The 17,344-nt window shown below is 50.4% G+C and overlaps 2 protein-coding genes across 4 annotated transcripts in view; one reads left to right on the top strand and one right to left on the bottom strand.

Annotated features, from left to right (window-relative positions):
* LOC139280191 (voltage-gated potassium channel KCNC1-like) overlaps positions 1-17,344 on the top strand; it is a 299,640-nt gene that overhangs the window by 238,441 nt on the left and 43,855 nt on the right. The window lies entirely within an intron of this gene.
* On the bottom strand, positions 14,171-17,028 carry LOC139280193 (uncharacterized abhydrolase domain-containing protein DDB_G0269086-like; the record flags this gene model as incomplete). The annotated part of the gene is made up of 5 exons (XM_070899776.1): positions 14,171-14,435; positions 15,514-15,888; positions 15,978-16,307; positions 16,352-16,651; positions 16,727-17,028. Coding segments are annotated over 5 exons (1,572 nt in total), but the record flags the coding sequence as incomplete, so codon positions are not given.

Here is a 17,344-nt window from a genome sequence, read left to right as displayed (position 1 = left end):
CGATGAGAGGGCGGTGAGTGGGCGATGAGCGGGCGATGAGCGGGCGGTGAGTGGGCGATGAGAGGGCGGTGAGTGGGCGATGAGCGGGCGATGAGCGGGCGGTGAGCGGGTGGTGAGTGGGCGATGAGCGCGCGGTGAGTGGGCGGTAAGTGGGCGATGAGCGGGCGGTGAGTGGGCGGTAAGTGGGCGATGAGCGGGCGATGAGCGGGCGGTGAGTGGGCGGTAAGTGGGCGATGAGAGGGCGGTGAGTGGGCGATGAGCGGGCGATGAGCGGGCGGTGAGTGGGCGGTAAGTGGGCGATGAGCGGGCGGTGAGTGGGCGGTAAGTGGGCGGTGAGTGGGCGGTAAGTGGGCGATGAGCGGGCGGTGAGTGGGCGGTAAGTGGGCGGTGAGTGGGCGGTGAGCGGGCGGTGAGTGGGCGGTGAGTGGGCGGTAAGTCGATGAATTCCGGGCCCTATAATTACACTGAATGGTCACGGATTGCTGTGATGCACTGTACTAGGTGTTCACTGATTGTATTAATATCGTGTGCTGGTTATAGAATGATAATTGTACTAAGCTCCACTGGGTGGTCACTGATTGCTGTAATACAGTATACTGGATGATCGCTGACAATTGTAATGCATGTTCACTCTTTAGCCCATTAGACTTCAGTCGGTAATTGCCGATAATACTGGCCGATGATTAATTGCTGTAATACATTGTACTGGTGATCATTGATTACTGCACTTCATTGTATTGGGTAATCAATGTCTGTCACATACTAAACTGCTTTCTCACTGATTGCTGTAGCATCTGTTGGTTACTGAAACTGCAATAAACTCCAGTGGGTGCTCACTCATTAGTGCAATAAAGTGTACTGGCGATCACTGACTGCGGTAATACATTGCACTACATGATCCCTAACTACTGTACTCTATACACTTGCTAAACTAAACTGCACTGGGTGATCATTGCTTATTATAACACACTATGCTGTTTGCTCAATTATTGCTGTAATTTACTTTATAGAATCATAGATTGATACAGCATAGAAGATGGCGATTCAGCCCATCGTATCTGTGCCGATTCTTTCAAAGAGCTATCCAATTAGTCCCACGCCGCTGCCCTTTCCCCATACCCCTCCACATTTTCCCCTTCAAGTATTTATCCATTTCCTTTTTGAAAGTTACTAGTGAATCTGCTTCCACCATCCTTTCAGGCAGCGCGTTCCCGATCATAATAACTCGCTGGATAAAAAAATCCCCTCACCTCTTTTGTCAAGGATGGCCATTCATCCCATCTTTTTTAAAAAGGAGGGAGAGAGAAAACAGGGAATTATACACCGGTTAGCCTGACATCGGTGGTGGGGAAAATGTTGGAATCAATTATTAAAGATGAAATAGCAGCGCATTTGGAAAGCAGTGACAGGATCGGTCCAAGTCAGCATGGATTTATGAAAGGGAAATCATGCTTGACAAATCTTCTAGAATTTTTTGAGGATGTAACTAGTAGAGTGGACAAGGGAGAACCAGTGGATGTGGTGTATTTGGACTTTCAAAAGGCTTTTGACAAGGTCCCATTCAAGAGATTAGTGTGCAAAATTAAAGCATATGGTATTGGGGGTAATGCATTGACATGGATAGAAAACTGGTTGGCAGACAGGAAACAGAGAGTCGGAATAAACGGGTCCTTTTCAGAATGACAGGCAGTGACCAGTTGGGTGTCGCAGGGTTCAGTGCTGGGACCCCAGCTATTTACAATATACATCAATGATTTAGATGAAGGAATTGAATGTAATATCTCCAAGTTTGCAGATGACACTAAGCTGGGTGGCGGTGTGAGCTGTGAGTAGGATGCTAAGAGGCTGCAGGGTGACCTGGACAGGTTAGGTGAGTGGGCAAATGCATGGCAGATGCGGTATAATGTGGATAAATGTGAGGTTATCCACTTTGGTGGCAAAAACAGGAAGACAGAATATTATCTGAATGGTGACAGATTAGGAAAAGGGGAGGTGCATCGAGAACTGGGTGCCATGATACATCAGTCATTGAAGGTTGGTATGCAGGTACAGCAGGCGGTGAAGAAGGCAAATGGTATGTTGGCCTTCATAGCTAGGGATTTTGAGTATAGGAGCAGGGAGGTCTTACTGCAGTTGTATAGAGCCTTGGTGAGGCCTCACCTGGAATATTGTGTTCAGTTTTGGTCTCCTAATCTGAGGAAGGACGTTCTTGCTATTGAGGGAGTGCAGCGAAGGTTCGCCAGACTGATTCCCGGGATGGCAGGACTGATATATGAGGAGAGACTGGATTGACTGGGCCTGTATTCACTGGAGTTTAGAAGAATGAGAGGGAATCTCATAGAAACATATAAAATTCTGACGGGATTGGACAGGTTAAATGCAGGAAGAATGTTCCCGATGTTGGGGAAGTCCAGAACCAGGGGTCACAGTCTAAGGATAAGGGGTAAGCCATTTAGGACTGAGATGAGGAGAGACTTCTTCACTCAGAGAGTTGTTAACCTGTGGAATTTTCTACCGCAGAGAGTTGTTGAGGCCAGTTCGTTAGATATATTCAAAAGGGAGTATGATATGGCTCTTACGGCTAAAGGGATGAAGGGGTATGGAGAGAAAGCAGGAAAGGGGTACTGAGGTTGAATGATCAGCCATGATCTTATTGAATGGTGGTGCAGGCTCGAAGGTCCGAATGGCCTACTCCTGCACCTAATTTATATGTTATATGTTTCTATATCTGAAAGGTGACCTTTCTACTTTGAGCGCTGACAACATTTTAAGTACCTCTTTATTATCTATTTTTATCCGATCCAATTTCTCTCCTATCTCCACCTTTACTGTGACATTGGCAGCATCCTCGTCTTTAGTGAAGACAGATGCAATGTACACATTTAATACCTCAGTCATGCTCTCTGCCTCCACTAGAAGATCTCTGTGATCCCTAATCAAACCCACCTTTTTTTTGGCTATGCTTTTATATGTTTATAAAAGATTTTTAGATTCCTTTTATGTTACCTGCTAATCTATGCTCATACTCTCTCTTTAGCCTTTGTACTTTCATTTTCCGCTGTCCTCTGTACTCTCTGTACCCAGCTTTGTTCTCTGCTGTATAATGAGCCTGACATTTATCATGAGCCTTTTTCTGTTTAATTTTAACCTCTAATCTTTAGTCATCCAGGGAACTCCATAATTCCATAACTACTCTAAACCTAATAATATTTTGAACACTGTTTCCCAAATGCTCCCCCACTGAAACATGACTCACTTGTCCCACTTTATTTCCCAGAACTAGATGCAGCGCTGCTTCCATCCCCATTGGGCTGGAAACATACTGAACAAGTTCACTGTATACGTTTCAGGAGTTACTCCCCCTCTTCACCCTTCACAGTGTTATTTTCCCAGTCTGTATTGGGATAATTGAAGTCTCCTATCATCACATAATTCTTGCATTTTTCTGAAATGCCCTTGCATATTTGCTCCTTATCTCCCTCCCACTATTTGGTGGCCTATAGTATACACCAATCATGGTAACATCTATTGTTCATTAATTCTACCCAAATAGATTCTGTCTTTGAACCTTCAAGTACATCATCCCTTTCCAGTGTCGTAACAGTATCTTTGATCTCAACTGACCCCCCCCCTACTTTTTGTACCTTTCCTGAGTACTTTGTAGCCAGGTATATTAGTTCACAATCCTCTCCTTGATTTGAGCCACGTCTCTGTAACTGCCATTACATTATGTTCTCATGTGGCAATTTGTGCCTGCAGCTTGCTAACCGTACTGCCATGCTGTACTGCACTCCAAACCCATCCTGGACTGCCTCTCATTTCCCCCTGTCTGATTGCTCCTATTTCTGAACTACTCTTTATTTTAATGTTGTTTGTCTCCACCAGTCCTCTGAGCAGTGTGTTTCTCCTCTGTAATGCTCCATTCTGATGTCCCTCCCTCCATCACCACTAGTTAACCTCACCACAAGAACATTGGTTCCAGCCCTATTGAGGAGCAACTCGTTCATCTTGTACAGGTCCCTCCGAACCTAGGTCTCAATACTGAATCTGAAGCCTTCTTTCCTGCACCTTTTCTCCAGCCATGTATTAACCTGCCTTATCTTACTCTACCTATACTCACCAGCACATGGCACTGGCAGTGATCTAGAGATTACTACCTTTGGGGTCTTGCTCTTTAATTTCATCCTTAGTTCTTGAAACTTTGGCTGCAGGACCACAATCCTTTCCATTCCTAAGTCGTTGGTTCCAACATGTACCACGACTTCTGGCTGTTCCCCCTCTGCTAGCAGAATGTTCTTCATCCATTCCATGATTTCTTTTACCCTGGCACCGGGGAAACAATCTGCCACGTGAGGCTGACATTCTCTGGACAATCACTGATCAATGCAAATCATCACAGTCTCTGTAATGCACTCTAGTGGTTGATCAATAACTGCTGGAATAAACTGTGCTAGGCAATATACTGATCAGTGATTACTGGAGCACACTATTCTAGTGAATCACTGTGTGTGTCATCTTAGCTCAATGGTAGACCTCTTGTTACATTTCAGTGCAGCACCGAGGGAGTGCTATACTGTAGGAGGTGCCCTCTGTCAGATGAATCTTGTTCAGATGGCTCTAAAATCTCCCACAATCTCTATTTGATAAAGAGCAAGAGAGGTATCCTGACCAACATTTATCCGTCCACATCCGCCAAAGAGTAACTGATTATTTATCTCATTTGTGGTCTGCGGGCTTTGCTCTGTACAAAATTGGCGGTCACATTTGCCTACATAACAGTGACTGCACTTCAAAATGAGTTAATTGACTATGACATGCTTTACAACATACAGAGAACATGAAAGGCACTACATAGATGCAAGATCTTTCATTTGTGACTCCGATCCTTTGTACTGGGTGATCATCAACTACTTTACATGGGGTGCTCATTTATTGGTATAATACATTGTATTGGGTGCTCATTGATTATTATAACAGATTGCACTGGTGATCACTGATTATATTGATATACTGCACTGAATAATCACTAATCGCTGTAATACACAATCTACTGCAGCTACAGATCTATCTGCATGCTAAATATCAAAAGCAGCAGGCCGAAGGCAGACCAATGTAGTACCACCACCTACGAGTCACAGCAAAGTTCTCGAGCCCCACCACATTCAGTTGAGAATGGTGATTTACAATTATGCAACCAATGGGAGACAAAGGAGGCTTAGTGATCATCCCCATCCTGAACTATAGCGAAGCCCAACAAGCGAGCGTAAGATTGTGCATTACAGAGATAAGATTAGGCGGAAATGTTTGCAAGCACTTCAGCCAAAAATGCAGAGCGGACAATCCAACTTCATCATCATCATAGGCAGTCCCTCAGAATTGAGGAAGACTTGTTTCCACTCTTAAAATGAGTCCTTAGGTGGCTGAACAGTCCAATACAAGAACCACAGTCCCTGTCACAGGTGGGACAAATAGTCGTTGAGGGAAGGGGTGGGTGGGACTGGTTTGCCGCACGCTCCTTCCGCTGCCTGCTCTTGCTTTCTGCATGCTCTCGGCGATGAGACTCGAGGTGCTCAGCGCCCTCCCGGATGCACTTCCTCCACTTAGGGCGGTCTTTGGCCAGGGACTCCCAGGTGTCGGTGGGGATGTTGCACTTTTTCAGGGAAGCCTTAAGGGTGTCCCTGTAACATTCCCTTTGGCATCCTCAACCAGGACAACATCCCCAGCATCGAAGCACTGACCACACTTGATCCGCTCCGCTGGGCAGGCCACATCATTCGCATGCCAGACACGAGGCTCCCAAAGCAAGAGCTCTAATCCTATTTAGCCTCTTCTCAAAATTCCCACTCATCATAGGTGGCAGTGTCCAGCCGATCATTCACTCACCTGATATTAAGAAGTGGGTGAGTGCACTGAACACAATAAAGGCCCTGGCAATATCCCAGCTTTGAAGATCTGTATACGAGAGCTGGCCACTCCACGAGCCAAGTTAATCTGGTACTGCCATTGTGCAGGTCTCTATCCAACAATGTGGAAGATTGCCCAGTTTATGTCCGATCCACAAAAAACAGGATAAATCTAATCTAGTCAAGTACTATTGTATCAGCCTCCTCCAAATGATCAATAAGGTGATAAAAGAGTTATTAGTAGTGGCATCAAGTGGCATATATAGACCAACAATCAATTCGGGTTCTTCCAGAACCATGGAGCTCCTGACCAACATTCCCCTAATTTTTCTTTGGGCAGCGAGGTCGATTCCAACCTCCGCGCATGCGCAGTGTTTTTCACTGGGAAGCCAGCTCACGTGGCTGTGCAGCTTAAAGAGAATGTTGCTCCTGACCCAGTCATAGCCTTGATCCCGACAGAGACACAATAGCTGACTGCCAGAGGAGAGGTGAAAGGGGCTGCCTTCACCTCCAAGTTAGCATTTGAGCGAGAACAGGACCAAGGTGCCCTCGCAAAACTAAATCAAATAGGGTCAAATGGAAAACCCTCCAACTGCTGAAGGCATACCTGGAAGGCAGGAAGAAGGTTGTGGGTATCGGAAGCCAATCATTAGGGACTCGGAACATTTCAGAGTAGTATCCTCAGTCCAGCCATCTTCAGCTGCATCATGTGGGTTCTCTACTGACAATTCTGCAGTGCTCAGCTCCGTACAGAAATGAAATCGCCGGGGACCTGGCCTGTAAGACCATCAGCAGGCTGGGGCCATTGGAGGGAGCAGCGTGCTGGGGCATACCACTTGCAGGGAGCAGCGCGTGCTGCTGCAGGAGGGCGACGGCTACGAAGCCAGGTCACTGATTGCAGTGCGGGCAGGCACAGCAGGAGGGGCGAAGGAGCGACAAGAGTCCGTAGAGGGAAGTGACTGGGGCCCAGGAGAGGCGAGGGCCCAGGGGCAACACGGGCCAGCCCACACTGCGATATGTGTGCGCACTAGGTCCGTGCAACAGAGCAGGTCTCCAGTCGTCTTGGTTAATCCTTGCCACTGGACCAAGACCGAGCTCTGTCAAGCCCGTGTGGTGGCTGATGTGCAACGGTCACCACACGTTAAAAAAATCCACGCACAGGCATCTCCCACCCTTCAGGATGTAGTTCAGGATCTGGAATATTAGGTCCTTCATTGAAAAACCTATGAACTCATCCATTTTTGGCGTGGAAGCAAGTCATCCTCGATACGAGGGACTGCCTATGATTACTTAAGGAAATGGCCATAGAAATAGTGGATGCATTGGTGATCATTTTCCAACAGTCTATCGACTCTGGATCAGTTGCTATGGACTGGAGGGTAGCCAATGTAACACCACTGTTTAAAAAAGGAGGGGAGAGAGAAAACGGATAATTATAGACCGGTTAGCCTGACATCAGTAGTGGGGAAAATGTTGGAATCAATTATTAAAGATGAAATAGCATCGCATTTGGAAAGCAGTGACAGGATCGATCCAAGTCAGCATGGATTTATGAAAGGAAAATCATGCTTGACAAATCTTCTAGAATTTTTTGAGGATGTAACTAGTAGAGTGGACAAGGACAAACCAGTGGATGTGATATAGTTGGACTTTCAAAAGGCTTTTGACAAGGTTCCACACAAGAGATTGGTGTGCAAAATTAAAGCACATGGTATTGGGGGTATAATGTATTGACATGGATAGAGAACTGGTTGGCAGACAGGAAACAGAGAGTCTGGATAAAAGGGTCCTTTTCAGAATGGCAGGCAGTGACTAGTGGAGTGCCGCAGAGCTCCATGCTGGGACCCCAGCTATTTACAATACGCATCAATGATTTAGATGAAGGAATTGAATGTAATATTTGCAGATGTCACTAAGCTGGGTGGCGGTGTGAGTTGCAAGAAGGATGGCCTCACCACAGCCATATTTCCGTCACTTGACGCTGTACACCCTGGCTGCCACATGATGCACCAGGTTGGCATCACCCCACACCAGCACCATAAAGCATCCCTACAATGCCCAAGCCAATCCTTTCATACTCATCATCATTGCAGGGTGGGGGTACCATTATGTTTCACCATTCACTGCAACTCACTGAGCCATTTCCAAAGGTGCACACAAATCTGTCCAAGAATGCAGAGTGTTGAAAATAAAGATTTCAATGTTTGACACCACATTAACAGAAACCTTACATGAACATTGCATAAAACACCCAAGTGCCTACCCTTGTGTGTTGCTAGTTGATATGTTTCCACTAGGATGATTGTGAGTGTGAGGGTTGGCTAGTGAAATGGGGATGTGATAATGTAGATAGAGAGGGATGGGTGTGAGTAAGGATGTGCAGGCGTAGGGTAGGGAAGGCAGAGTGATGGGGATGTGATGAGAGGCACAGCAGGATGAGGTTGAGTGTGGCTTTGTACTAACGTTTCTGATCTACTGAGATCATTGAACCGTTTGCGGCACTGCACCCAGGTCCTCCTGACTACATCCCTGCTTGTGCCCTCCTCTGCAATGTGCAACCAGGCTGTCTTGGTCTCCTGGGGAGGTGTCTTCCATCCATGGGAAGGGAAGAGGACCTCCCTGCGTGCTTTGACTCTCTCCGTAAGCATATGGAGCGAGTCATGGAAGAGCCTGGGTGCAGCCCTGTGCCTCTGTGCAGTCATTGTCAGTGTTTGCAGCACCTCAATGCTGTAGAACACTGCCAGCACAAATGTCAAATTAAAGTTGTTCATCGTCCCTTGAAGGAAACCCTGCTGATGACACGTCATCAAAAGTCGTCACCAGACCTGCTTCCTCTAATTGGTTGGGAGAGGCACTGGGCGGGGCTTAACAAGCCCCATCAACGTAAACTCATTCTGCACAGTGGGTTTCGACCAGCAGCAGGGCCGGAACCCATCACCGGACGTCGCCTGCTACGGACCCACCAAGGTTGGTAAAATCCAGCTGGAGGGGTTTGCTACAGATCGCCAGCTCACAATTAGGAGGACAGACTACGTGATGAAGAAATAAAGTGAAACGTGAAAACAGGACGATTGTATTAATGGAACATTTCATCCAGTTACAAGTTAGGATTTCCCAAGTGACTTTGAGTCAGAATTGGTAAGTGTAATGGATGATAGCTTCATGACCCAGTGTTTCAAGGAAGCCACAAGAATGAACTCTCACCTCAGCTCTATAATGTTAACTGACTCTGACAGTATATTGAAATGGAAGTTACAGCACCTCTGGGCGATAGTGACAACTGCATGCTTACGTTCCACATGATTTGGAATTCAACACTGCAGTGAAACAATATTCAGGTTTTCAAATTTTAAATCGGCATCTCCAAGGGCATGAGTGAAGAGTGCAAAGACATACTGAGGAGAAAGTAAGCCAATTACACACCTAAGATTAGCAAAAATAGTCTCAAAGAATGACCCTGAATAGATTAATAAAACAATCCAACATTAAATTAAAGACAACATTAATTTCACAAAGCCTGCAGAAAAAGGGGAGAGTACTTGAAATGTCAAAAACATGCCAAAAGAGTGAATAAAGAGGGAATTGGAAATGAGAATAGCTGCAGGTGGTGAACCCCTCGGTAAGGAAGTCTTTCAGTACATTTACAGCACGAGGACAGGAGATGAGAAGCTTATAAAGGTGCCAATGGGGATAAAAGAGGGCAGGAGCACGAAATAACGGATGTAATCAACAGATACTCACGTAGGGGACGATAGTAACGTGCCTTCCATTAATGGGAATAATCCAGGCAGGTGTATGGACTTTAAAATCAAAACAGTAAGTTCGATTAACACATAGAATTATAGAATCATAAAATCATAGAAGCTTACAGCACGGAAGGAGGCCATTCATCCCATCTTTTTAAAAAAGGAGGAAGAGAGAAAACGGGTAATTATAGACCGGTTAGCCTGACATCGGTGGTGGGGAAAATGTTGGAATCAATTATTAAAGATGAAATAGCAGCGCATTTGGAAAGCAGTGACAGGATCGGTCCAAGTCAGCATGGATTTATGAAAGGGAAATCATGCTTGACAAATCTTCTAGAATTTTTTGAGGGTGTAACTAGTAGAGTGGACAAGGGAGAACCTGTTGATGTGGTGTATTTGGACTTTCAAAAGGCTTTTGACAAGGTCCCACACAAGAGATTGGTGTGCAAAATTAAAGCACATGGTATTGGGGGTAATGTACTGACGTAGATAGAGAACTGGTTGGCAGACAGGAAGCAGAGAGTCGGGATAAATGGGTCCTTTTCGGAATGGCAGGCAGTGACTAGTGGAGTGCTGCAGGGTTCAGTGTTGGGACCCCAGCTATTTACAATATACATTAATGATTTAGATGAAGGAATTGAGTGTAATATCTCCAAGTTTGCAGATGACACTAAACTGGGTGGCGGTGTGAGCTGTGAGGAGGATGCTAAGAGGCTGCAGGGTGACTTGGACAGGTTAGGTGAATGGGCAAATGCATGGCTGATGCAGTATAATGTGGATAAATGTGAGGTTATCCACTTTGGGGACAAAAACATGAAGGCAGAATATTATCTGATTGGTGGCAGATTAGGAAAAGGGGAGATGCAACAAGACCTGGGTGTTATAGTTCATCAGTCATTGAAAGTTGGCATACAGGTACAGCAGGCGGTGTTGGTCTTCATAGCTAGGGGTTTTGAGTATAGGAGCAGGAAGGTCTTACTGCAGTTGTACAGGGCCTTGGTGAGGCCTCACCTGGAATATTGTGTTCAGTTTTGGTCTCCTAATCTGAGGAAGGACATTCTTGCTATTGAGGAAGTACAGTGAAGGTTCACCAGACTGATTCCCGGGATGGCAGGACTGACATATGAGGAGAGACTGGATCAACTGGGCCTGTATTCAGTGGAGTTTAGAAGGATGAAAGGGGATCTCATAGAAACATATAAAATTCTGACGGGACCGGACAGGTTAGATGCAGGAAGAATGTTCCCGATGTTGGGGAAGTCCAGAACCAGGGGACACAGTCTAAGGATAAGGGGTAAGCCATTTAGGATTGAGATGAGGAGAAACTTCTTCACTCAGAGAGTTGTTAACCTGTGGAATTCCTTACCGCAGAGAATTGTTGATGCCAGTTCATTGGATATATTCAAGAGAGAGTTAGATATGGCCCTTATGGCTAAACGGGTCAAGGGTTATGGAGAGAAAGCAGGATAAGGGGTACTAAGATGAATGATCAGCCATGATCTTATTGAATGATGGTGCAGGCTCAAAGGGCCAAATGGCCTACTCCTGCACCTATTTTCTATGTTTCCATGTTTCAGTTTTTTTTTCAAAAGGCGGCGTTCCCAGTCACTTACCCCTGTTTTAGGCGCTTGGCCAGCAAATAATTGCTCCAAACTAACGTAGGGCAGCATATGTTGCCTCTTCTGTCCGCACAGAAAGACCTTACAGTTAAGGAATCGGTGCAAGTAACTACATTTAAAGCACCATCAAGCACCAAACAAAGCACAAAAAGTAATAAGCAATTAATTAACAAATAAAATAGAAGGAATCCTGCCCTTAGAGCACCAAAATCAATCAGTAAATGACAAATAAAAAATAGAAGTCCTACCTTAGAGAACACAGCGGGCCGCCAATGAGGGAGCCCATTCGGCCAGAGCTAGGGACGGCATGCTTCGGGCCCCTCCCACACAGACTGCAGCGCGCACTCACAGATTCGGCCTGCCAGGAGCTACTGCACATGCACACAGACTCTAGCGCGCATGTACAGAGGAGCCGGCACTGTTTTCAGCGCCGGGACCTGGCTCCGCCCCCAATCCATTGGGCCACACTACGCCACCACTGAGGAGAGGCTGGGGAGCGGCCAGAATACCACCGTCTTTTTTCGGCGCGTTTGGAGACGGGCAAAAACGGCGCACCTCAGTTGAGGGCGCCAGAAAAACAGGTTAGGGAAACTCTAGCCCTAGGTCCATAACTCTGTAGGTTATGGCTCTTTAAATGCACATCCAAGTATACCTGTACTTTTTAAATGTGGTGAGGGTTTCTGCCTCTACCACCCTTTCAGGCAGTGAATTCTAGACCCCCACAATCCTCTGCGTGAAGACATTTCCCCTCAAATCCCCTCTAAACCTTCTACCAATTACTTTAAATTTATGCCCCCTGATTGTTGACTCCTCTGCTAAGGAAAATATGCTCTTTCTATCCAATATATGTCGGCCCCCCATAATTTTATACACCTCAACGAGGTCTCTCCTCAGCCTCCTCTGTTCCAAGGAAAACAAACCCTTTCCAATCTGTCCTCATAGCTTAGATTCTCCACTCCCGGCAACATCCTCGTAAATCTCCTCTGCACCCTCTCCAGTGCAATCACATCCTTACTGTAATGCGGTGGCCAGAACTGCATGCAGTACTCCAGCTGTGACCTAACTAGTGTTTTATATAGTTCTAGCATAACCTGCCTGCTCTTGTAGTCTATGCCTCGGCCAATAAAGGCAAGCATTGTGTCTGCCTTCTTAACCACCTTATCTACCTGGCCTGCTGCTTTCAGGGATCTGTGGACCTGCACTCCAAGGTCCCTTTGTTCCTCACACTTCTCAGTGTCCTACCATTTAATGTGTATTCCCTTTCCTTGTTAGCCCTCCCCAAATGCATTACCTCACACTTCTCCGGATTAAATTCCATTTGCTACTGTTCTGCCCACCTGACCAGTTGATTGATATCTTCCGATAGTCCGCAAGAGGAATGGTATCTATCCCAGCATACTAGGAGAAACTAGGGGGTTAAATTGGATAACCCCAAAAATGGGCATGGGTTTGGTGTGATGCCACTAACATGTGATGCAGGGACAATGTTAAATCCTGCTGCCTGATTTTGAAAGTATTTGCTACATGCAGCTAGCGCTACCCGCGCTGTTCATTGACTGCATGCATTGGTAGCGGGCCCAATACTGCGGGTCACTAGCGCTACTTATAGGCAGCTCCAGGCTCTGCTCTCTTTCTCCAAGCTCTCCTTCCCCGGCCTCTCCTTCCCCGATCTCTCCTTCACCGACCTCTCCTTCTCTGACCTCTCCTTCCCCGAGCTCTCCTTCCCCGACCTCTCCTTCCCCGGCCTCTCCTTCCCCGACCTCTCCTTCCCCGACCTCTCCTTCACCGACCTCTCCTTCCCCGAGCTCTCCTTCCCTGACCTCTCCTTCCCCGAGCTCTCCTTCTCTGACCTCTCCTTCCCCGACCTCTCCTTCCCTGGCCTCTCCTTCCCCGACCTCTCCTTCCCCGACCTCTCCTTCCCTGACCTCTCCTTCCCCGAGCTCTCCTTCTCTGACCTCTCCTTCCCTGACCTCTCCTTCCCCGACCTCTCCTTCCCCGACCTCACCTTCCCCGAGCTCTCTTTCCCTGACCTCTCCTTCTCTGACCTCTCCTACCCCGAGCTCTCTTTCCCTGACCTCTCCTTCTCTGACCTCTCCTTCCCCGAGCTCTCCTTCCCCGACCTCTCCTTCCCCGACCTCTCCTTCACCGACCTCTCCTTCACCGACCTCTCCTTCCCTGACCTCTCCTTCATCGACCTCTCCTTCCCTGACCTCTCCTTCCCCGACCTCTCCTTCCCCGACCTCTCCTTCTCTGACCTCTTCTTCCCCGACCTCTCCTTCCCCGACCTCTCCTTCTCTGACCTTTTCTTCCCCGGCCTCTCCTTCCCCGACCTCTCCTTCCCGACCTCTCCTTCCCCGAGCTCTCCTTCTCTGACCTCTCCTTCAACGACCTCTCCTTCCCCGACCTCTCCTTCTCTGACCTCTTCTTCCCCGACCTCTCCTTCCCCGACCTCTCCTTCTCTGACCTTTTCTTCCCCGGCCTCTCCTTCCCCGGCCTCTCCTTCCCCGACCTCTCCTTCCCTGACCTCTCCTTCCCCGACCTCTCCTTCCCCGACCTCTCCTTCTCTGACCTCTTCTTCCCCGACCTCTCCTTCCCCGAGCTCTCCTTCTCTGACCTCTCCTTCAACGACCTCTCCTTCCCCGACCTCTCCTTCCCCGACCTCTCCTTCCCCGGCCTCTCCTTCCCCGACCTCTCCTTCCCCGACCTCTCCTTTTCGACCTCTCCTTCCCCGACCTCTCCTTCCCCGACCTCTCCTTCTCTGACCTCTCCTTCCCCGAACTCTCCTTCCCCGACCTCTCCTACCCGACCTCTCCTTCCCCGACCTCTCGTTCCCCGACCTCTCCTTCCCCGACCTCTCCTTCCCCGGCCTCTCCTTCCCCGACCTCTCCTTCCCCGACCTCTCCTTCTCTGACCTCTCCTTCCCCGAGCTCTCTTTCCCTGACCTCTCCTTCTCTGACCTCTCCTTCCCCGAGCTCTCTTTCCCTGACCTCTCCTTCCCTGACCTCTCCTTCCCCGACCTCTCCTTCTCTGACCTCTCCTTCCCCGGCCTCTCCTTCCCCGACCTCTCCTTCCCCGACCTCTCCTTCCCCGGCCTCTCCTTCCCCGAGCTCTCTTTCCCTGACCTCTCCTTCCCTGACCTCTCCTTCTCTGACCTCTCCTTCCCCGACCTCTCCTTCCCCGACCTCTCCTTCCCCGACCTCTCCTTCCCTGACCTCTTCTTCCCCGACCTCTCCTTCCCCGACCTCTCCTTCCCCGACCTCTCTTTCCCTGACCTCTCCTTCTCTGACCTCTCCTTCCCCGAGCTCTCTTTCCCTGACCTCTCCTTCGCCGACCTCTCCTTTCCCGGCCTCTCCTTCCCCGACCTCTCCTTCTCTGACCTCTCCTTCCCCGGCCTCTCCTTCCCCGGCCTCTCCTTCCCCGACCTCTCCTTCCCCGGCCTCTCCTTCCCCGACCTCTCCTTCTCTGACCTCTCCTTCCCCGGCCTCTCCTTCCCCGGTCTCTCCTTCCCCGACCTCTCCTTACCCGACCTCTCCTTCCCCGGCCTCTCCTTCCCCGACCTCCCCTTCCCCTGCCTCTCCTTCCCCTGCCTCTCCTTCCCCGACCTCTCCTTCCCCGGCCTCTCCTTCCCCGGCCTCTCCTTCCCCGACCTCTCCTTCCCCGACCTCTCCTTCCCCTGCCTCTCCTTCCCCGACCTCTCCTTCCCCGACCTCTCCTTCCCCGGCCTCTCCTTCCCCGGCCTCTCCTTCCCCGACCTCTCCTTCCCCGACCTCTCCTTCCCCTGCCTCTCCTTCCCCGACCTCTCCTTCTCTGACCTCTCCTTCCCCGAGCTCTCTTTCCCTGACCTCTCCTTCCCTGACCTCTCCTTCCCCGACCTCTCCTTCTCTGACCTCTCCTTCCCCGACCTCTCCTTCCCCGGCCTCTCCTTCCCCGGCCTCTCCTTCCCCGACCTCTCCTTCTCTGACCTCTCCTTCCCCGGCCTCTCCTTCCCCGACCTCTCCTTCTCTGACCTCTCCTTCCCCGACCTCTCCTTCCCCGGCCTCTCCTTCCCCGGCCTCTCCTTCCCCGGCCTCTCCTTCCCCGAGCTCTCCTTCTCTGACCTCTCCTTCCCCGACCTCTCCTTCCCCGACCTCTCCTTCCCCGACCTCTCCTTCTCTGACCCCTCTTTCCCCGACCTCTCCTCCCCGACCTCTCCTTCTCTGACCTCTCCTTCCCCGACCCCTCTTTCCCCGACCTCTCCTCCCCGACCTCTCCTTCTCTGACCTCTCCTTCCCCAACCTCTCCTTCCCCGACCTCTCCTTCTCGGACCTCTCCTTCCCCGACCTCTCCTTCCCCGACCTCTCCTTCTCGGACCTCTCCTTCCCCGACCTCTCCTTCCCCGACCTCTCCTTCCCCGACCTCTCTTTCCCCGACCTCTCCTTCCCCGACCTCTCCTTCCCCGACCTCTCCTTCCCCGACCTCTCCTTCCCCGACCTCTCTTTCCCCGACCTCTCCTTCCCCGACCTCTCTTTCCCCGACCTCTCCTTCCCCGACCTCTCCTTCCCCGACCTCTCTTTCCCCGACCTCTCCTTCCCCAACTTCTCCTTCTCTGACCTCTTCTTCCCCGACCTCTCCTTTTCTGACCTCTCCAACCCGACCTCTCCTTCCCCGACCTCTCTTTCCCCAAGCTCTCCCTCTCCGACCTCTCCTTCCCCGACCTCTCCTTCCCCGACCTCTCCTTCTCCGATCTCTCCTTCTCTGACCTCTTCTTCCCCGGCCTCTCCTTCCCCGACCTCTCCTTCTCTGACCTCTCCTTCCCCAACCTCTCCTTCTCTGACCTCTCCTTCCCCGACCTCTCCTTCTCTGACCTCTCCTTCCCCGACCTCTCCTTCTCTGACCTCTCCTTCCCCAACCTCTCCTTCTCTGACCTCTCCTTCCCCGACCTCTCCTTCTCTGACCTCTCCTTCCCCGACCTCTCCTTCCCCGACCTCTCCTTCCCCGACCTCTCCTTCCCCGACCTCTCTTTCCCCGACCTCTCCTTCCCCAACTTCTCCTTCTCTGACCTCTTCTTCCCCGACCTCTCCTTTTCTGACCTCTCCAACCCGACCTCTCCTTCCCCGACCTCTCTTTCCCCAAGCGCTCCCTCTCCGACCTCTCCTTCCCCGACCTCTCATTCTCTGACCTCTCCTTCCCCGAGCTCTCTTTTCCTGACCTCTCCTTCTCTGACCTCTCCTTCCCTGACCTCTCCTTCCCCGACCTCTCCTTCTCTGACCTCTCCTTCCCCGACCTCTCCTTCCCCGGCCTCTCCTTCCCCGACCTCTCCTTCCCCAACCTCTCCTTCCCCGACCTCTCCTTCTCTGACCTCTTCTTCCCCGACCTCTCCTTCCCCGACCTCTCCTTCTCTGACCTCTTCTTCCCCGGCCTCTCCTTCCCCGGCCTCTCCTTCCCCGACCTCTCCTTCCCCAACCTCTCCTTCCCCGACCTCTCCTTCTCTGACCTCTTCTTCCCCGACCTCTCCTTCCCCGACCTCTCCTTCTCTGACCTCTTCTTCCCCGACCTCTCCTTCCCCGACCTCTCCTTCTCTGACCTCTTCTTCCCCGGCCTCTCCTTCCCCAACCTCTCCTTCCCCGGCCTCTCCTTCCCCGACCTCTCCTTCCCCGACCTCTCCTTCCCCGACCTCTCCTTCTCTGACCTCTCCTTCCCCGACCTCTCCTTCCCCGACCTCTCCTTCTCTGACCTCTCCTTCCCCGACCTCTCCTTCCCCGACCTCTCCTTCTCTGACCTCTCCTTCCCCGACCTCTCCTTCCCCGAGCTCTCCTTCTCTGACCTCTACTTCAACGACCTCTCCTTCCCCGACCTCTCCTTCCCCGGCTTCTCCTTCCCCGACCTCTCCTTCCCCAACCTCTCCTTCCCCGGCCTCTCCTTCCCCGAACTCTCCTTCCCCGACCTCTCCTTCTCTGACCTCTCCTTCCCCGACCTCTCCTTCCCCGACCTCTCCTTCTCTGACCTCTCCTTCCCCGACCTCTCCTTCCCCGACCTCTCCTTCCCCGACCTCTCCTTCTCTGACCTCTCCTTCCCCGAGCTCTCTTTCCCTGACCTC

Source organism: Pristiophorus japonicus, chromosome 14, assembly GCF_044704955.1.
Source record: "Pristiophorus japonicus isolate sPriJap1 chromosome 14, sPriJap1.hap1, whole genome shotgun sequence".
In the NCBI taxonomy this organism is placed as follows: Eukaryota; Metazoa; Chordata; class Chondrichthyes; family Pristiophoridae; genus Pristiophorus; species Pristiophorus japonicus.
This window is presented reverse-complemented; position numbering and strand designations above follow the sequence as displayed.